General features: G+C 38.9%; 1 protein-coding gene across 3 annotated transcripts in view; it reads right to left on the reverse strand.

The window, feature by feature from the left end:
* Positions 1 to 21,076, reverse strand: part of macf1a (microtubule actin crosslinking factor 1a) — a 215,483-nt gene that overhangs the window by 181,700 nt on the left and 12,707 nt on the right. The window contains exon 1 of one of the 3 annotated variants that reach the window (XM_028035335.1): positions 18,618 to 19,248. The exons of the other annotated variants lie outside the window; for them this stretch is intronic. Within the exon in view, the coding sequence (XP_027891136.1) occupies positions 18,618 to 18,711 (94 nt within the window). The 5' untranslated portion in view covers positions 18,712 to 19,248. Of the gene's footprint in view, positions 1 to 18,617; positions 19,249 to 21,076 lie in introns of those variants that run through there. 3 annotated transcript variants of the gene reach the window in all.

A 21,076-nucleotide genomic window follows, 5' to 3' on the forward strand; every position in this document is an offset into this window, starting at 1 on the left:
GTGTGTGTGGGTGTGTGTGTGTGTGACCATGATGAGCTGCAGGGGAACCCCCAACTCAAAAGGGACAACTGGACTCTGGAGGTCGGGACAACTGGGACGACACATGACACACACACCCAGCACACACACCCTCCCAATCCATCATCCTCAGGTTAGTTTCTGGATGGATGTGTGTGTGTGCGCGTGTGTGTGTGTGTGTGTGTGTGTGTGCGCATTCCTCAGCTGCTGACCCGACGTCAGGAGGAGTTTCTGTCTGCTGACCACCTGCTGTGACCTCATGGCTCACAGGAAAGCTTTCATTCACACATCAGCTGGCTTTAAAATCCACAGATTACACCAGTCAGTCACTGGATAATCCAGATTTTTACTCCCAGGTTCTGCAGAACCTGGAACCAGAACCTTTTCTACTCAATGCTACTTCAAATAAGATCTAAAAACAGAAGTTTATGGGATTAAGCTAAACTAAAGTGGCCAAGTCCAAACTTGGAGAGCTACATAAAGGCTAAAAATAAATCACAAAAAATGTATTAATAAAATGAATTATTCCATTCAAGGTCCTTCAATGCAGTTTAATCCAGTTTAAATTAATCAGGAAGACGCAAACGTCTAATGCCTTACATCATTACTGCATTCAGATAAATTACAAAGGAAAAAGCTTAATAAAGCGGAAGGTGAAGATATAAATAGTTTAAAAAAAATAAATGCATAAAAATTGTTTAGGGAAAAACAGAAATTAAAATAGAAAAAACTAGAAATTAGAAATGATTCTGTGAATTTTCAGAAAGGAAAAAAACACCAAAATTTTGAAAAGCCTAAATCAAAATAAATTATAAAGGAAATAAACTTATATCAATAAAAACAATAAACCAAAATAATACATAACAAAAAACTGTGTTTGTAGAGCTGTAATTACTGTGTAATGCCGACGCAGCCATAAAGTTAGCTATAAAAGTAGTAACAAATAGTTTTTATGGTCACTTTTGTCATAAATACAACAGCACCCCAAAATATTGTAGTAAAACTTTAAAATCTAAAGTATTTTTTCTGAAACTACAGCCCAAAATAAGCTTGAAATTATTTCCAATCTCCACCTCCTATAACAAAGATTTGGGCCAAGTAAAGTAGAAACACTAACAAAATAAAAGAAGTTATAAAATATCCTAAATTATTAAGCTAATAATGATAATACTAAAAGTAAAGACACGACAAAAGACTGAACTCTTTAAGGAGGTTTCAGTAAGATGTCCAGTGAAAGTCGACTCATCGCGGCACTTTCACTTCCAGAAATAGACAAGTGAAGCTTTTAAAAACCGCAGAAAGTGACAGAAGAGGACGAAACGCTACAGAAGTAGAGAGGAAACCCCCGGCCTCGGTTATTAGAGTATGAGAAGGGAAAAGCGGCCTCAGGATTTCTTAAAGGGCCGGTATCGGTTATCTTTCTGTGTTCCCACATCGAGTGTTTTTAAATTCACGACTTCTGCTAAAATGAAAGGAAATGCACGTTGAGTCGCTGCAGAACCAACCGCCTGGATGAAGCTGCAGCCTTCAAACAGAACAATGTGAACGGGAAGTTGTTCTCATATCAGAACAACTGGGAGGGAATCAGAGAAAGCAGCTTCTGGACTGAAACCGGGTCAAGTGAGCTTTAAGTGAAACTAATCATCACCAGGTTCCAGATCTACAGCAAACTCTTAAAGCCGAGACGCATTCAGGCTGAAGTGGACTTGAAGATGCAAAAACTCGGACGCACTTTCAGAGAAATGCTCTTCAAATGTTCAGCTCTGGGAGGCCGGAGTTCGGTTTACGTCCAGGACAAAAGTTTAGCTCAAACGTACGGAGCTGTTGCTCGACCAGCCAGCAGAAGGAGAAACAGCAGACTGAAGCTTTGGGATAATAAAAACACTCTTTCTTCTGCTTGCTCAGTTTTCTCTCAGGCACCATGAGGGAAAAACGCTACATTACAACCGCAGGGTGGAATTATTTCCAGCTACTGATGGGATTTACGATGAATGAGTTGAGCAATCACAACAAACTCAGGGGAACGCCTGCAGCAACATTATGACACAAACGGCACAAAACAATAGATAAAAGCTTTTATGATTAATAATATATTCCCTCTTCTAACGTTTGTTTTCTGTAAATCTTTGCACAATATCACTTTACACCAACAGCAGCCTTTTGCTGCATTAGGATTAATATTATTTTCTGGGGGCTTTTTTTACAGCTGATCTGCAGTTTGGATGAAAAACAAATAAATCCAATTATATCTTAAAAAGTGGAGCTGCGAAAAGTTGACATTTAATAGAACCCAAAGATTATGATGATGTGTCCCACTTTTACAAACAAAAAAGGTTTACAGAAAATTAAACCCGATTTTAAAACTCCTCCCTGAATCCTCGGAGTGGTTCGGATGGGCGTGAGATCGACCCGACTCATCCGATACCTGGAGAGACATTTCCTAAAAAAGGCCTTTTTTTTTTATCTCTCCTCCCTGCAGGAGGAAACTTAAACCAAGCCAGATAAATCCAGGACAAACATCAACCTGAACACAGCACAGAACGCTCCTATTACGCCTAAACGCCTCACAGTAACCTACAAAGACAAGTTAGGTAGAATCCAGACCAAAACTGCAACATGCAAACAAGACATTTGTGTTTTATTGCTGGAAATATACATTTATGCCATTTACAAATGAAGAAAAGAATCATATTTATGTTTTCAAGGTGGTAAGTTGATCCATTTCTGCCTTTTCCTCAACCAACAACTCATGAAAATGCAATAATCCACTGCTGTCAATCATTATGAATCAGGAATTGATTTACTCCTTATCATAACAGGCCTTTGATAGGATAATAATCAGGATTAGTTGACAGCTAGATCACATGTTAATGACTCGTTAGATCATAAAACACAAGCTGACACCGAAGCAAGCGTGACGTAATCAGAGGCTCCGTGTGTGTGTGTGTGTGTGTGTGTGTGGTTTCTGCATGGAGGGAGGACAGACAGGTAGACTAACGCCGCCACTCACCTTTCTCTCTGTCAGCACATTAATCATCTACAGAAACACGGCTTGTTTAAAACGGCAGCAGAGAACTTTTACTGCATGTAACACCCTCCAGACACCTCTCCAGCTTTTCTGCACAGTTTTAAGTTTTATTTTTGAACAAAGATTTGATTTTCCAGTTGAAACTCAAACCGTCCACCACTGAAACCCACTGATGCCACTTGAATTCACATGAACTGGAACCACGGCTGAATAAACCTTTAACAACGGCATCGCCAAGAGACTGACCTGATTTTCACACATGATGTGCAGACTAACAAAAACTAAAAAAAAACTAGTCAGGGCGACAGTCTGAGCTCTAATCTGATTTTCACAACTTTCTGTAAAAAAAATCCAAACCTGCTGGAGAAAACAGGAGAGGCTGTTTGGTTCTGGATGCTGATTTAATCTCCTGAAGCTTTTTCAATGCAATCATAAGAAGAAGAAAATATCAAAACAGATTGTTTGTTTTTCCCAAGGAAATTCTTTTTATGTTTTAGCTTTATAATCATTTACATACAGAAATCGGACGACTGATTGTGGTATAAATGGAAGCTATTAGTTAGTTAAAGCCCATTAGAGCCACATAAACTCTAAAACGAATCATGGATTTAATTTATGTTTGACCAAGTGGAAAAACAATTAGATTTTTTGCTTTCTTTTAATAAATAAAAAACAACTATTTGTGGCCTGCGACACCACTTATGTACACTGCAAAAACACTTCTTACCAAGTATTTTTTATCTGGTTTCTAATGTGAATATTAAATATACTTTAAAAAACGCAAAACTAAATTACAAGTAACTTTTTTGTAAGGTAGAAGAGCTTGTCTTAAGTACAAAATTCCTTAATATTGATGAATAAGTACAAGTTCCACTGGCGATTATTTAGTTCAAGTATAATAAGATATTTGCACTAGAAATTAATCCAAAACTACTTGGTAAGAAGTGTTTTTCAGTCTAGAAGCAGAAGGATTGTGGGCTCAGAAACACTAAAAAAAACTTAAATCTTTACAGTGTACTAAACTTTCTTGCCCAAGAATCCGTCCAGAAACAGTTTTCTCTGTTCAGTGTCTGTCTCTTTAAAACATTCCTGACTTCCTTTCTCCTCCCTCCAGCCTGTAAGTTATTCCAGGAATGTCTTCCAGTCTCACTCTCACTGCGTTCTGCTGCGTCACTTCCGTAAAGGTTTTTCCAGCCGCCGTCGCTCCTTCCACTCGGAGGAATTCAGGGCAGTGAAAGGTTTCACCTGAGCAGACCCGGACGTCTGCGTCATTCCAGCAGAGTGGAAACGAGTCTTTGTCCTAAACGGCCAGCCTCCCGCGTGACGGCCGACCATGACGGCGCGACGTTTCGGGAAGCTGACGAAGCTTTCCCTTCAGGACAGCGCTCACACACACCTCCTCTCCCTCGTCCTGTTCTGCCAGTACGACCTGAACGGGACATTTCCAAGACCAAAACACAACTCCAGGAATTTATTTAAAGCTAAAGGATGACAAGCGAGCAGATCAGTTCCTCTTCAGAGTTTTATTTCTGTTAATGCCTGTAATAATATAAGTATTTGTTCCAGAAGGGATCAACTTCCTGAAATGTCTCTGCTGTTTGTTTTTCATCACGATCCACCTGAGCTGCACTGCAAAAACACAAAATCTTACCAAATATTTTAGTTTAGTTTCTAGTGTAAATATCTTAATACACTTGAAATAAGACAAAACTAAATTACAAGTAATTTTCTGCATAATATAAAAGCTTTTTAGAGTTTATTATTGATGAAAAACTTCTAGTTTGACTGACAGATTATTTCACATTTTTCCTGTGTTATAAGTAAAATAACCTGCCAATAAAGTTTTCTTCAATATTAAAGAGTTATTTACTTAAAACATGCACTTATTTGCTGAAAAGTTAGTTTTGCAATAATAATAATACACTTAGTGTAAGTGCATTATTATTTGCTCTAGAAACTAAACTAAAATAGTTGGTAAGGTTTTGTGTTTTTGCAGTGTACAGTGGGGTGTTAAGCAACCCTCTGCTGGCTGTAATGCAGGTGTAGCCGCCCGGTTACAGATGATGAAATGTTATTAACCAACACAACTGTGAAATAATCTTTATCAATGCTGGTAGTTTGAATTACATTTCCATCCAAACATCCACATTTCTATTCTATGGCCCTTTTCTCTACTTTTTCAGTTATATTCAGTATTTTGTTAACTTTTAAGCCACTTATTCTGACAGAGGAAACATTTCAAGCTTTAACGGCTCCTAAACTTAAAGGATAAACCAGTTTTCTTGTAACATGAGTCAACATCAACTGAGTCGTCTAGCTCCGTTGAGCTTCTTATATTTCTTCATTCCCTTAAATGTTCTGACTCGGCCACAGATTTCTTTGCTTACATCACTTTGTAACTTCAGTGAAGCTTTAGGTGATTTAAAACATCCAGACTGGCACTGGTGGTTGATGATGTCATCGCTAAACGTCCAGGTCAAGTTTGGAGTCTTGGGTCCCAAGTCAACTCTTGAATTTTTCATGTTAAGAGTTAGGAGAACAAACACGGATTTTATCTCAAGTCCCAGTCTGGGGGCTTTTATCACCAGTCAAGACGAGTCTTTTTTACCAACACAAAGTGAAATTACAGATACTTCATCCCAATTGTACAGATCATACAGCGGTAAAACCAGCTGACCAAACGTGCTGGAGCTCAGCTTGGGTTGCTAGGTAACAAGCTGGGCTTGAGTGGGGTTGGTAGGTAACGGCACAGTGTGACTCAACAATTGGGAAGTTTTTGAAATGGCTCATTTTCCAGACACCAAAAAATATTAACTTATTGTCAAAAAAACAGCCGGGTGATTTTTTTTAAGCGTTTGAGCCAGGTTTTTTTTTTTTTTTAGAAGCAATAGTAACTCAAGTGGAAAAATAAAAATGTGCAAAATGTGAATTTTGCATAAAATGTCCGCTTTATGTTTGGAGCCTTTGGTTCCAAGTCCTAAATGTTTCATTCAAAGTCAAAGTTTTCACCTCAACTTCAAGTCAAATGAACTCAATCTGACATTTCTGAATGACCCTACAGGACATGTTAGAGATTTAACAACAGTAAAGAAATGGGCATGAACCAGTAACACCTGGGAAATCAAACGACCCACAGAGTCCTTCAACAGGGTCGTTTAGGACAGGGGTGTCTAAAGGCTGATATCCTGCAGGTTTTAGTCCCTCCCGGATTCAACACACCTGAATCTAATGATGGTTCATTAGCAGAACGTTATGATCTGCTGAGGATTTAATTGGACCATCTGAGTCAGCTGTGTTGGAGCAGCGAAGCATCTAAAACCGTCAGGATATTGTCCCTTTGGGACCGGAACCAGTCTCCCCTGGTTTACTCCACTCAGATTGGTTGATTAAAATCCCAAACTGATTTATGGGAGATCTAGACGGAAATAAAAAGCAAATAACAGGAAATGCTCTGGATGACCTTCCCCCTCCTCTTCACACCATCACACCTCTAAATGCCGACTGCAGTGATTTCAGTAAACATCAGACGATGATGGGTGGGGGCGAGGATTAACGAAAGAGGGGTGGCAGACGGGAAATCCAGGAGAGCCGGACCATCCCCCTCCTGTTTCTGGCCCTCTTTTTATTCCCCGCCTTGGATGATGACACGCTCCACAAGGGACCATAAATTTATTTACTTTGCTGATAATTTCACTAAATCATGGGAGTTGAGAGAAAAGCCAACCGTTAGAAAAGAGAAGAGAAAATATTGAGTGGAAGAGAGACGAGAACGGGAAGGAAGATCTGAACGTCGAGCCGAGGTCAGCAGCCCTGCAGGTGGCGATTAAAGATGCTCTGGCAGATGGACCAAAACACCAGGAAATAAACCTCCGTTACTCTGAACGAATGCCAGCAATACTGAAAGATATAATCTGATGTGTGGCCCGTGCTAGTTTGCAATGTCTACTTCCCGTTCATTACAGCGTAGCGCTAACATCTGATGGAGTTACACTTTGTGTGGACTGGTTGATGTAAACCAATGCTAGGCCAGAAGGATAAACGGATGGATAGATGTTAGGCCAATAAAAGGATAGATGGATAAATGGATTGATGGAAAGATGGATGGACGGGAAGACCAATGGACTGTTTAACAATCTGTCCATTGATAAACAGATGGATGAATGTTAGACTGGATGAGGATAAATGGATAAACAAATGGATAGATGGCTAATAAAAGAATGGACAGACAAACAGACTGATGGATGTTAAGCCATTAAAAGACGGACGGATGGACGGTGGATCAAATGTTTTTATGCTAATCCAGATGAGGACAGCAGGTAAATCCAGGATTCCTGGAATAAAAGCTCCAGAATCAGTTTCATAACGACTGACGGACCTCCAGTAAGGACCTGCTGGACCTCAACCCGATCAGAACACCTTCATCCCATCAACAGCTGCTAATGCAGAACACAACTGTAAAAACTACAGATTTAAAAAGCAAAAAATCCTCTTTTGACTGAAAAAAAACAAATAAAAATCTCCTGACTGACACCAGAAACTCAGAAACTCCTGATGGGAGGAACTGATCCCACCAGCAGCCATCTTGTTATTGTTTGCAGCACCTTAAATCGGCCGTAGGTGGGAGGAGGGACTGAGGAGCGCGGTACTGCTGACACACAAAGCCAAGAAGCTTACAGGGAGGATTGTTGGGATTTTCAACGGCTCGGCACTTTACAGACGTTTGACTGACTGCAGCGTGATGGAGTCAGAGCGCAGCAGCTTTACTGTTTGGGTCTGGAGCTGCAGGAGGAGAAAAACTCAGCAATGTTTTGGTTTTATCTGCATCAAATCAGTCATAAGATCCCAAAATCATTCCTGGAGTAAAGCAGATGAATGGCATTAAGGCCCGGTGGTGAAGCAGATTGCCGATCTGAATGACTAACCATCTCTACGCATGAGCTAACTCGCAAACACACACATCAACACACACACCAGGAGCAAAGAAGAAATCAATACGGGAAATATTCCAATAGTGTTTCCACTTAATCACCAGTCCTCATCAATAACTTTCATATTTTCCTTCCAGGACATAAATTTTGACCAGAAAAGCAAAGTCAGTGTTTTTTTTCCCCACAGCATCGAAAGGGAAACATATCAGTATATATCCATTAACAACGTTATCAATATAAGATATTGTTAGATTCAAAACTTCAAATTGGTCAATAGTTAGAGGTCAAATAGTTTTACACACCATCACAAGAGAAAAGTATAAATCATCATTAAATGTTATTTAACATAACAGAAATATTGGATATTTATATCAACCCAAATTTGAGATCGGTGCATTCCTAGTTATGAGTCAAATAGTTTTCACAGCCCTCTGGTTTCACTAATTTAATGAAACCAGTGATCACACCAACTCTGTATTAATGGAAGTGAGGTCCATTTAAAAGCTGTGGTTTTTCTGAGCGTCTCGTCGGCCTCTGCGGTTCCTGGACTTGTTGGTGGCCTCGCTCTGCTGGACCATTGTTGTGCAATCAGCTGAGAGTCACAGGCTGAAGGAATTGGAGCAGATTAAAAGTCACCCCGTCTCCAGTCTCACAGCCACTCAGCTCTTCCTTTCATCTCGCTGAATTTAAACAGAAACAGCCAATCGGACCTGAAGGTTCACACAGTCACTATGTGGCTCTGATCAGAGATCAGCAGGGCAAATACAGAAAAATTTGATTTTTGACAAAATGCCCATCTTCTCTTTCTCTATACCTTGCAGGGTCTTTCAGAGGTGAGTAAAATCTATCGCTAACAGAAAGTTTTATTGTTTTAACAAGAACTGTATTTATTTCCTAGTTAGCTAAACGCTTCCATACTGGACTCATAAAGGCTGGCAACACAAGTTAGAAAGTGGCAAAAAGAAACACATTGTTAAGCCAACTACTGGTAAATTTGTACTTAGTCATCAGTAGCAATAAAAGCTAACTAGCAAGGATATAGCTAGCTAATTAGCATTAGCCTCCACCGCCTCCAGTCAAAAATGCAAATGAAGATGTCTGAGTGCAACTCAAACTTTTGCCCAACAAAACAGATATCCATCCATCCATTTTCCGTTCACCCTTGTCCCTAATGGGGTCGGGAGGGTTGCTGGTGCCCATCTCCAGCTACATTCCGGGCGAGAGGCGGGGTTCACCCCGGACAGGTCGCCAGTCTGTCGCAGGGCAACACAGAGACATACAGGACAAACAACCATGCACACACACACTCACACCTAGGGAGAATTTAGAGAAACCAATTAACCTAACAGTCATGTTTTTGGACTGTGGGAGGAAGCCGGAGTACCCGGAGAGAACCCACGCATGCACAGGGAGAACATGCAAACTCCATGCAGAAAGACCCCGGCCGGGAATCGAACCCAGGACCTTCTTGCTGCAAGGCAACAGTGCTACCAACTGCGCCACTGTGCAGCCCCAAAACAGATATACATGTAATTAAAGATTCCTGCTATGATTTAAGACCAAATACTTTTTTTTAGGAATTTAAGACATTTTAAGGAAGCACAGATGCCTATTCTATGTGTTACAGTCCTTAGGGTAAAAATAAAGATCAAACCTCAATAAATCAAAATATGTCTGTTGTGATAAGGGAACTAGTTAAATTTTGCTATAATTATATTATGAAATGTGTTTTTAAAATCTAAATAAAACATCTGCAACCATTTGACGTCAAACTCCAAATGTTCCCCATTTTCCAGATCAAATGAATATCTGCTCAACCCTCTTCATGCTGCAACAAGTCAGCAGGATATTTTTTAAAAAGGGACAGCCCTGGGCCAAGACACCGTTCTTGTGATTCTGGTGAACAAAATGTGCACAAAAAGAACTGAAAGGAGGTAATTATCACACAAACTGAGGTCTTATTTATGCAACAAACGAAGGCGTCATGATTGGTTCAACATGAAAACAGAAACAAGCAGATTTTAATCGACTCAGAGCAACGATTTCCATCCCAGCAGAACATTCCTGACCGTCAGCAGCCTCCTGCTTTGTGGAGACAAATGTAATCCTGAAGAAATTAAACGAGCTTTTATAAGGTGTGAAGGGAGGAATGCTTCTGCACCAAGCCGCAGAGAGATGCAGCGGTGCAGGAAGACAAAGGGGGGATGTGCAGGACGCCCATGGGAGCAGAGAGGCTGCGTGGCGGACGGACTGCGGCGGTTTGCTGCAATCGATGCAGGCAGCAGGAGGAGCGCTGGCCCCTGTGCTGCCTCCACAGCGCCTTCATGACTAATTCATTAACAGCTTTCTCTCCTCCTCCTTCACAGCTCTGCTGCATTTTTATGCTCCACACATTCCAGCCAACAGCAGCCGCGACGTCTTCATGTCCACAACTGGTTAGGATCAAATCAATACGACGCAAAGATTCACTTTTATGAGCAGAAATGACATTTTATGCTCGCTTTTAGTTGCATAAACAAGTTAAACTAATTGTAACGATTCATCACAACTACGTCACGATACGGAATGCCAACAGTGCCAAAATACACAAATCAAAAAGTTTTAGATATATAAATACATTTTAGGAAAAAAATGATCAAAAACTGCTCAACTCAATTTTTTTATGAAAACAATTCTTGACTCATAAAATTCTGAATAAATTAACATGAAAAAGGATTTTTAAAGAAAAAAAGGACAGAACAAAAGGCTAAAAAGAAAGAATAAATGAATGGAAAAAGAACAGAAAGAAGAAAAATCAAATAACAGAAAGAACAAAAAAAATTAAAGATGAAGAGAATTTATTTCCATATATTCAAAAACAACTTTATAATTTCTTTTCTTTTCCTAGTGCTCTTATAATCCCATTCAAGCCAACCAACTTCTAGCCAGCTGAGCACAGTATTCACACCTCACACTTTATTTTCAAACTGTTAGAAACAGCAGCGTCTTTTTATTCAGATCATTTTCTGCTTCAGCAGTCGTCCTCTGTTCACATTCACTGAAAGAGTTTCCTGAACCAGACCAGCTGTTTTCCTGCAGTTTCCAGTCCGTTTCCTCGTTTCTGATTCAAGTCACACCTGCAGTCATTTCATGAAGAATCAGCTCATTTGATTTTTTAAAAATCTGATTTTTAATCACAGGTCACAACCAAACGTGAAGCAGTGTGTCCAACAACAGAGCCGCTGTTCACACACAAACACTCCCTCACACAGAAAATATTTCACACTCACTGACTCCGGCCTGAGAGCTCAACCCCGACACACACACACACACACACACACACACACACACACACACACACACACAGACTGATGGATGCACAATGAAGCTCATTGATCATTTTACTAAAACTCAGCTGGACCCGGGTTATGTAAGATCCCGGAGGGATGAAAAGGGGACTGAGGGAGGAAGAGAGACGTCACGGCGACGGATTTACAGCCTGGAAGAGCAAAAGCCCAGACTGAAACCGTCCGGCTGCGCAGCACCGTTTGGGTTAAATTACACTTCACCCAAAGAAAAAGTTTCTTTGAGTTTTAAAACTTTTCCAGCACTATGCAAATGAAGTAAAAAATAAAAAAATTAAAAAAAAGACTAACTAACTGGATAAAGTAACTTAAAATATAGCAAAATGTTATGTTTTGCTTTCAGACTCACCCTATACAGCTGACTGGCAAAAACAAAACTCTAATTTAACAAAAAATAAATAAATCTCCCAATTTCAATAATGTGGTTCACCATATGAAATATAAAGCAGATCAGTAAGTTTTTGAGCCATTAGCAATAAAAAAATATGAAGTACACTGAAAAAATCCAAGCAGTTTATGTTAAGGTAAATTAGCTTCTTGCTCAAATGAAATGTTTAAACACAAATAGCGCTGTTGCAATAACCAATAAATCAATTAATCGCATGATAAACTAAAACACACTCAATCATTTCCAGTTGCATGATTTATCGTTTTTCTCTTCATATTTTCAGTCTGGTGCTTTGGTCTCAACTAAACCTTTTTATTGAAGAATTATTTTATTTACAGATGTCATAATTCATTTTATTTGTTTTTGTGTTTATTTATTTTGAATATTTAAAATTACTTCATTAGAATGTAAAGTTTATTTATCTTTGAGAATAATTTCTTACATTAACATACCACTAATATTATATTAGTTTAAAACGGTGTCAAAACAACAATGTTACTTTTTATTTCAATAACTTCTGGGACAATTCATCGTCGAGCAAAACGTGTTTTGTGACAAGCCTAAATACAAAACAAAAGATAGCAAAAAAAAAAGGGTAAGGTAATTTTATTTATATAGCACATTTTCAGCAACAAGGCAATTCAAAGCACTAAACCCCTAAACAAATGTCCTCTCTACGTTTTCTAGCTTTTAGCTAATAGAAATAAATTAGGTTTTTTTAATTAACCTAAAACAATAATAAGTTAGGTTGGATAGGTTAGATTCATTTTATTATAAAACTGTAGTTTGACTATTAAGCATTTTCAATGACTTTCTACAGATATCAATCTTAAAAACAAATTGAAATTTGAGCATCTATATGAGGCCTGTAGGAATAAAAACAAGTTTAGGAGCTTAAAGATGAAGAAGTGAATTCAGTAAAAAGCTCAGTTATTCCATCATCTCTCTGCTGTCGGTCCAACAACTCTGAGCAATCAGAGGGGAAACCCTGCTGCAGCTCTGGCAGCGACTGCTTTTCCTGCAGGCAGCAAAAACGCGAGCTGGAGAGCATGATGAAACAGGAAGTAGGAGAACAGGAAGGGGAGGGACGTAGGCAGAAATAACTACAAGGAGAAACATGATACAGAATCAAACTACTGGATTTAAAACGTGGTCATACAAAGATAAACGCTGACAGGGTTTAATCTCTGGAGCTGCAAGTGGATCCTAGTAACTTTGGCAAAAAGGAATAAAAGCACTAAAAGGACTCCAAAAACAACCAGTAATATTTTCAGGGCTTTTTGTCAACACGTTGGAAACTCTGTGAATTTTCAAATTCAAAATCACTTGATTGATTTAAATGTTGTTTTAACTGATATTAATTCAAATTATTTATTGCAGATGGTGATGGCAGGAAAGATCTAATGTATTTGAAGAAGCTTCTGACTGAAGACATCAGAATCAGTTTTACAGGAAAAAACTTTGATTTACATGCATTTACAGATATTAAATAGAAAAAATGCATCAAGTTTGTGAACCTTAAAATGTATAAACTTTAGAACAAAAAAAGATTTTTAATAGCATTTCCTACCAACACCAACATCCCATAAAAGAAAATAATTTTTTTTGGTCTTGAAACCTACAAATAGAAAACAGGAAACATAATAAGCAGCTTTTTTCCCTAAAGACTGAGAGACATTTTCAACCCAAAACAAGTTTTACTTAACGGGACTGGAGGTGAAATGAGTTTTTTGATTTCTAAGGTTGCAGCTCTGGTCTGGATAAAGACGAGAGGTGGAGGAAGAGGAGGAGAGGAAGAACTCTATGGTAAGGGAAACCCGGAGCGATGGAGTCGGAAAGGAAAACTAGGTCACGTGGAAAATTCAAGCAGTAATGATCCGACTCTGGGAGCGGCCTGCTCAGATTCCCGCAGAAGCATCAGAACCGCCGCGCTTCTCCAGACATGTCCGGGCCCAAACCATGCGCTTAATGGGAAAATGATTCCTCCATATTTCAAAACGGCCCAGTTAAAGTAAAGCAGACACAAAGATGGAACTGCGGAGACTTCAGTCGGCTTTTCACCGACGTCCATCAATTCCATCCAAACAGAAACTGAAATCATAATGAAAAAACCAGCTCACTTTTTACTGCTGTGGTTTTGAGACCATTTTGAAGGAACATATTGATAAATAATAAAATAATGCAGGTTTGCAAACTCAAAAGACCAATAAACTTGATTTTAATCTCTGGAAGTGAAAGGTATGTAATAATCCAGTGTACGGCGGTATAATATCCAAAATGAATAAACAAAAACAATAAATAAAAAACTGAAATAAAAACAACCAAAGCTTAAATAAAACGTATCGTAAAGAAAATTTCCCTTTAAAAAAATATCAGCATGGAAATTATGAAGCTGTTTATCAACTCGCTGCTGAAATGCTGAAAGCTTCCAGTTCTTTTGTTTTGTGTTTTTATTTTAAAACATGTATTTTTATAACTGTCTTTAACTTGACGATCCTCTGAGTCAACAGAACCAACTGGATCATGTGTTTCTGAAGTTACTCTCCTAAAAGCTCGTCCATGGCTGCAGAGGTCAAAGTTATGACAGCAACTTCCTGTCCCCCCTGTTCCTCCAGCTAAAAATGTCCAATTGTTCTGGTTCCTCTCAGATTTCCTGCTTTATATTCGGCTGCAGACATTTTTTTCTATCCTTTACCAAACTTTAAAGCAGCTTTTTAGAATCAGAAACGGGTGAAAAAGCAGAAGGATCAGAACCGGCTGCGTCCTGCATGATAATAACGGCGTTAGCTGGGGATAAATAGTCGGACTGTTGCTGTTTTCCCCCGGTTCTGACTCAGGTCTGGGTGTTTTTCCACTTGGACCCCATCATTACTGCTCCACACATCCTGCTATTGTTGCCCAGGACGACAAACAGCCAACAGACTCAGTGAAAGATTTAAACCGGATCGCATGTCCACCTCCAGTTTCACAGGATTAATCCCAGCACAAGGACGCCGGGTTCCCGTTTTCTACCCGACGACAGCCGCAGATGACTCACACACAGCTGACAGGACAATAAAACCAAACGTACACACAGCGCAGGCTGCAGAGACCACGCACATTACCTTTAGTTTATCAAGTTTAACTGGTTAAACTGGTTTCAAATAAAGAAATTATTCTGCTTTAATTGGACCTTTAAAAACCTCATGCGTTTAAAATAACATACCCAGATCTAATTCAGTTTTTCTCAGCAATTACGAACTTTATTTCAATAATCTTGCTACCAAAACAAAACAAACACTTCGAAGACTCCATCAGAAGTTTAAGTAACACAGCAGCTGCTCTAGTTTCAGAGAAATAAATTTATATAAAATAATTTGGCAGACATTTTTGCATTACAGAGTAAAAATACCATTAATAAGGCTACAACCATTTTGTATTGTAAGAAAATTATGTTGGTCATAATTTTAACCTAATTTAAAATAAAAAGTTGAAGAAAAATATAACATTTTTGAGCTGCAGTTGAAAACCACAAAAGAACCTTTTGACAAACCTGAGCCAGAGGAAACTAAACAAGCAGAATAAACTACGATAGTAAAGAAAACGCAGTCAGGAGAAACAAGCTTGTAAATTAAAGCCACCCGACGTATCTGAAGCTAAACACCAATAAAGCAGACAAACAGCGAGCGCCGCTGGTTCCCGTCACCTCTGACCCCGACTCAAGCTAAATCCATCTGCGCTCAAAGTTTAGCCACTTCCCACCAACAGGAGAAGTAATAATCAGGAGAACCCGTCCAAACCGACCCGCTCTGGGTTTGGGATCTTCAGGCCAACCATCCCAGGTCGCCACCGTAAGAGCCAGAGGCCTGATCGGTAATCACAGAGAGCAGCTGTTCTACCTGCAGCTGCATGTGGTTCAAGAGTGGAGACCAAACAATTCATGTGCAAAAGGTTTAAAAATGCAGCTCCAACAGATGAATGCAGGAATGCTTTGACACAAAACTTATTTTTTTAGAAAGAAAGAAAGAAAGTGCTTCAAAGTTTGACACTAACTAACCAAACCTGACATTTAGAGACGTTTAAAGAGCTTCTACTGGTCCAAACATTAGGCCAATATCTACTAGAGCTGAAACGATTAATCGTGATTAATCGATTTTGAAATAGTCGTCAACTAAATTTCTAATAGATTAATCATTAACTTGAGTATTAAGACTTTGAAAATAGCCATTTGCTGAAAGAACAAAACATACAGAGCAGGAATTAAGTCAAAACAATTCAACAAAATCTATGAATTTTGAATTCAAGACAAAAAATACCAACTTTATATGTAAATCTGTTCAACCAAAAACTCCTCAAATGGGAGTTTTAACTTCACCAGGCTCAAATTACGTAAAATAAAAAAAGAATAATAAAAGAATATAATTGTTAGTTGCAGTCTTATAAACAAAAGTCTCCTGCTAGAGTCTAAAGAGAATCAAAAACATGTTTCTGAACTTGTTGACCTTTTTTCTTCACCAAAATAAACACAAAGGAGAAAGAAATAGAAAATGAGAAACACTTGATGGACACAGATACACTTTCCACTAAGATCCCAGCTGATTCTGCAGGAGGAAATATTGAATATAACTTCCAGGAAGTTTAAATGTGACGACTTGGATTTATCCATCAATATTTCAGCTGGTCCAGAAGAGCCACGAGGGCCACTTAAAGCTCTGCTTATGCTCCAGTCCATAATCACCTCCCCTCTAATGCCTTCCTCAGTTATCAAAGTAAAAGTCAATCGGCTCGGAGATAAACTGCAGGCCGACCGATCGACGACGGGCGCTGTAATGGAGAGAGATGGAGCGCCGCTCTTCCTGGAGGCAGGAGCAAATCCATCGCCGACGATGGTGAACGAGATTTAATGGGATTAATATTCCCGTTTCCTCCTGGGCGACTTTAACAACTGCCGGGATTTAATTTACCATTCATAAAGCCGATAACGCCGGGTTTGTTTTACAGCTAGGCCTGTCAAAATAAGCAATAAATCAATTAACCACATGATGAATTAAAACAGGCTCAATACGTTCCATTGCATAATTTATCACTTTTCTCTTTCTGCCAAAAACTGGACGACAAAAATCTTCAGCAGGTGTTTCTTAACTAGCTTCTTTTTTTAAAGAAAATTGTTTACATAATTCATTTTATTGTTTGTTTCTGTTTGTTATTTATTTTGAATAATTCTTCCAGTTTCTTTATTAGAATTTAATGTTTATTGATCTTTGCGAATGTGTTCTTGAATTATTATGCCATGTCTAACATCAGGCTTTCACATTGTTGCTGAAAACTATCATTTACTACCAGTTAAAGGGAATAAAACTCCTCGTGTTCCACTTTACCCACCACATCCGACCGCCTAAAACCCAAACCCAGAGGAGTCACGTTTCAGTTCTATAATCAATAATTCAGAACCGCCTCCTTTTCATTACAGCCAGCCTCGCAGATGTGACCCAGAGTGTGCAGTCCCTTCTACTCTCTACCCCCCAAACAGTCAGCAGCGGCCAGTGGAGGCATCCATTTTTAAACCAGCCTGTCACTGGCATCATAAAACATGAAGTCTTCATGAACAGAGAGGAAAAAAGGTCCAGACCCGTTAAAAACAACCGATAGGACCAACTGGACCTCTGAACTGACTGCCGGAGCTGCAGGTTTAACATTTACAGAACAAACGGCAAACATGAGCCTCTGTGGTGGGGAAGCAAACCATTTCTGCAGGAGTATGGAAGTCCAAAAGGGCCCGAATGTTTAACTGAATGAAAGCAAATGTGTAAAATTAATTCATATCTGATTGAATAAATGCATATATTTACAGAGTATATATATTCTCTGTAATATATACTTTTATATATTATATCATAATATGATATTATAAAATCATAAAGCTGATTTCATAATATCAGCTTTATGAAATAAACACTAATTTAAGTGTTTATTTCATGAATTCCTTCTGTCAGTCTTTGCCACCAAAGTCATGGGGGCAGAGCTACCCAACTGGGGATTAATTTCTGCTTCAAAAAATTATCTGATTGGACGCTGGAAAAGACCGTTGATGCGTTCCAGTTATGCTAAAAGGAGTTAGCCTATTAGCAAAGCTATTCCATCCTAGAATACCATTTCAATGCTATATTGCTATGTAGCAGCAGCAGAGACGTCCCTAAAGCTAATGTCAGTGTCCACAGTACACATTCTTCTTTTTATCAAAAAAGTTACAAGAATAATCAGCGGTTACTGAAGAACTAGTAAAAAAGCTGAAATGCCACTTTGCCTTAATTTGATGGCTGAATTACCTAAATAACAGATTTGTTTATGAGCCTGTCTATTTATTCAATAATTTAACAGCAAAATGTTTCTAGGTTTAATTTCAATTTTATCTCATAGATATATATCTTTTTTTTTATTAAAATAAAATTATTTCAATTAATTAATTACAGACCCTCCAATTAAATCCATTTGTTTCACCAAAATTTGGTCACATTTATTCAAAATTCTTCTAAATTTCAAATGAATAAATGTAAGATATGTATGAAATGTGTAGATGAACATTTCATCTTTTATTTATTTTGAACATTTTGGCACTTCAGGCGCTCCATACCACAGGTGGGCTTCATAAAAGCGTTCCTTGTGTTTGTTTAGTGAAATGAAAAGTTTCCCAAGCTGATAGGAGACCAATAATGTAGCAGAGCTGGATGTTGCTCCAAAATATCACAGTGAAACAACCCGGACTATGAGACGGGCAGCGCAGACTGGTTGTCAGCCCAAATATCCGCTTTCACACTCAGACAATCAGGGCCACATGTTCGGGATCATTTTCCCGTCGTTCCTCCAGAAAAAGAAAAAACTCAGTGTGTCCCAAACAGCCAAACACGGAGTCAAGTTTCCGTCATTTATGTTACCTTTATATCGCTCCAGCACATCTTCATACGCCTGGGCGAACTGCTTCTCCTGGGAGTGGTTTGTCGGCAGCAGCCCCGGTATAAACCCGGCCATAGCGCCTTAAAATAAGCGCCGATCGGGGTCGGCCTGCAGACTACCGCAGTGGTCCCGATCCGGCTCCTTCCCACCGCCGGAGTCCGAATCAGCAGCAGCCGGTGCGGGCTTAATGACAATGATGCATCGGAAAGCCCCGGAGCTCGCTTCAAAGCAGGGTTAGATAATCCTCAGGGAAACCAAAAGACAACAAAAAGCTTTAAATTGTCCAAATTAACAAGCAAGCGTCGGTTATATAAACGTTATCTCTCCATGTTAGCCGGTGGAGACGGAGCGGGACCGCAGCAGCTCCCAGCCCGGTGACCGCTGCTCACCGGGAGGGAGGGAATATATCCAACACGCCGATAAGCGTCGACAGAAGCGCTCCTGTGTGTTTGTTTCCGTTTTTAATGCGGCGGAGCTCCGCGTCAGTCCGTATCCAGACTTCCTTCCTTTCTAGCCCCTGGTTGCGTCCCGAGGATCCGCAGCGAGCGGCCGAGCTCCCAAAGCCGAAATGGCCGCTTGTCTCCGTGAGGCTGAGCCTCTGTCTCCGGCGCCTCCGTGAACGTGTCTGCTTCTTGTCCCTCTTCGTGTCTCCGTCCCTCCCTCTTCTGCTCTGGTTTCTCGGTTCCTCCCGCTCTGACTGGCTGCCATCCCTCCTCTGCCGGCCGCAGGAATTTCCCAGAGCCGGCGAGGAAGAGCGGCTCGCTGCCGCGTTACGTAGCGGCAGGAAAGTGGAGCTGCGGCGCCCCCTGGTGGAAGAAGCTGCTCGGTGCATGGATAGTCAATTTCAGTTTGTTTATTTGATGCTTTTTGCTTCTCTTATTAATGTCAAAATTTAGATTTTATTGATTTAAGTAAAGGCAATATGTATATTTTTTTTATTTTGTCAAACGGGTTTTAAGCTTCAGAATTGAGATAAATCCCCTGTTGTGTCTACTTTTTACTTAATTTCCAAGAAACATTTTATGTCCTTTAAATTCATTATTTATTTCATTGTTTAATTTGTAAATTAATATACACTGATTTATTTGCTATAATTCTATTAGTATAAAAAATTGTACTCTGTTACATAAAGTTTCCTTTAATTATTCATTTTTTGCTCTTCATTATTCACCATTGATTGGCTGATTGCTTCATTGAGAAAATATATCCTGTAAATAAGAATAAAAGACTAAAACATTATGATTTGTTTTCTATTTTTTAAATAAGTATTAAGATCTTACCTCCACCTCTCGAGGCTCTTTTGTATTTGTGCACTTTAGAAATTGTTAATGTGATTTTTGTCTTTCTGTCAAAGCTGGAAGCCTTTAATTTTAAAAGTAATTTTATTACTTTGTTTTGTTTTTCTTAAAAACTACTTTAGACCATCATTGAATATCCTTTTTGTCTGGGTGATCTGATGAAAACAAAAGAGGAGAACATAAATCAATGAAATCCAACACTTTGAATCTTTAAGTAACTTAAAGAAGGTTTGAAAACAAACTTTTTACATTTCTTTGTCTTAAACCCCCTTAAAAATTAAAACAGTATCTTTTGTCGTTTATATACAATCACCTTTATCCTGATTCTACTGACACAAAGACTGACCTTAATAACATGGTAAATAAATTTTTGTCTGCATCTATTTTTTGATTAAGTAAATGTTTATCATCGGTTCTTTGTAACTCTTTTTTCTGTTAAAACCATATTTCTACTTTGTTTTTCAATCGTGCAAAGTACAAATATAAATTTTGTGAACCTACATGATGACAATTGAGGTTAATTGTAGGAGCACAGCGCCACCTACAGGCTGATTATGTTACTAATATAACAGGAAGTCTAAATGGACGGGTCACTGGATTTACTACCCTTTGATCCAGCTTTCATGTTTTAAATAAACTCCTTGTGCATCATTAAATAAATTGACTCTTTATGATAGTTTGACTCTCAGTGATCACCATGGAAACCCATCCAGCTCCAAACTGTTTCCAGAACAGAAAGTTTAGCAGATGCCGGTAATGAAAGGAGACGCGGACGGATCGATGCAGAAGAATAAAAGATGCATGAAGGAACTTTCAAAGCGTTTCTGTGCAGCTTTAACTGAAGCCGACATCAACAAGCTGAAGGACGGAGGAACTGAAAACCTTTTTTCCACAACATGATGATTCTTCTGTTCCTCAGGTTAAAACTGGTTTTCAGCCCAAAACTGGATAATTATTTTATTCACTGGCTTCATTAACTTTTACTTCTTTATTTTAGTTTTATTTTGTATTTTTATTATTACTTGTAGTTTGTATTCTTATCTTATTTAATTTGTTTTTGTTCTATTTTTATTTTATTTTAATATATTAATATGTTTTAATTTGGATTTTTATTCTATTTTTTTCTGTTATTTTTAGGTTGT

This window comes from Xiphophorus couchianus, chromosome 13 (genome assembly GCF_001444195.1).
Source record: "Xiphophorus couchianus chromosome 13, X_couchianus-1.0, whole genome shotgun sequence".
Classification (NCBI taxonomy): domain Eukaryota; kingdom Metazoa; phylum Chordata; class Actinopteri; order Cyprinodontiformes; family Poeciliidae; genus Xiphophorus; species Xiphophorus couchianus.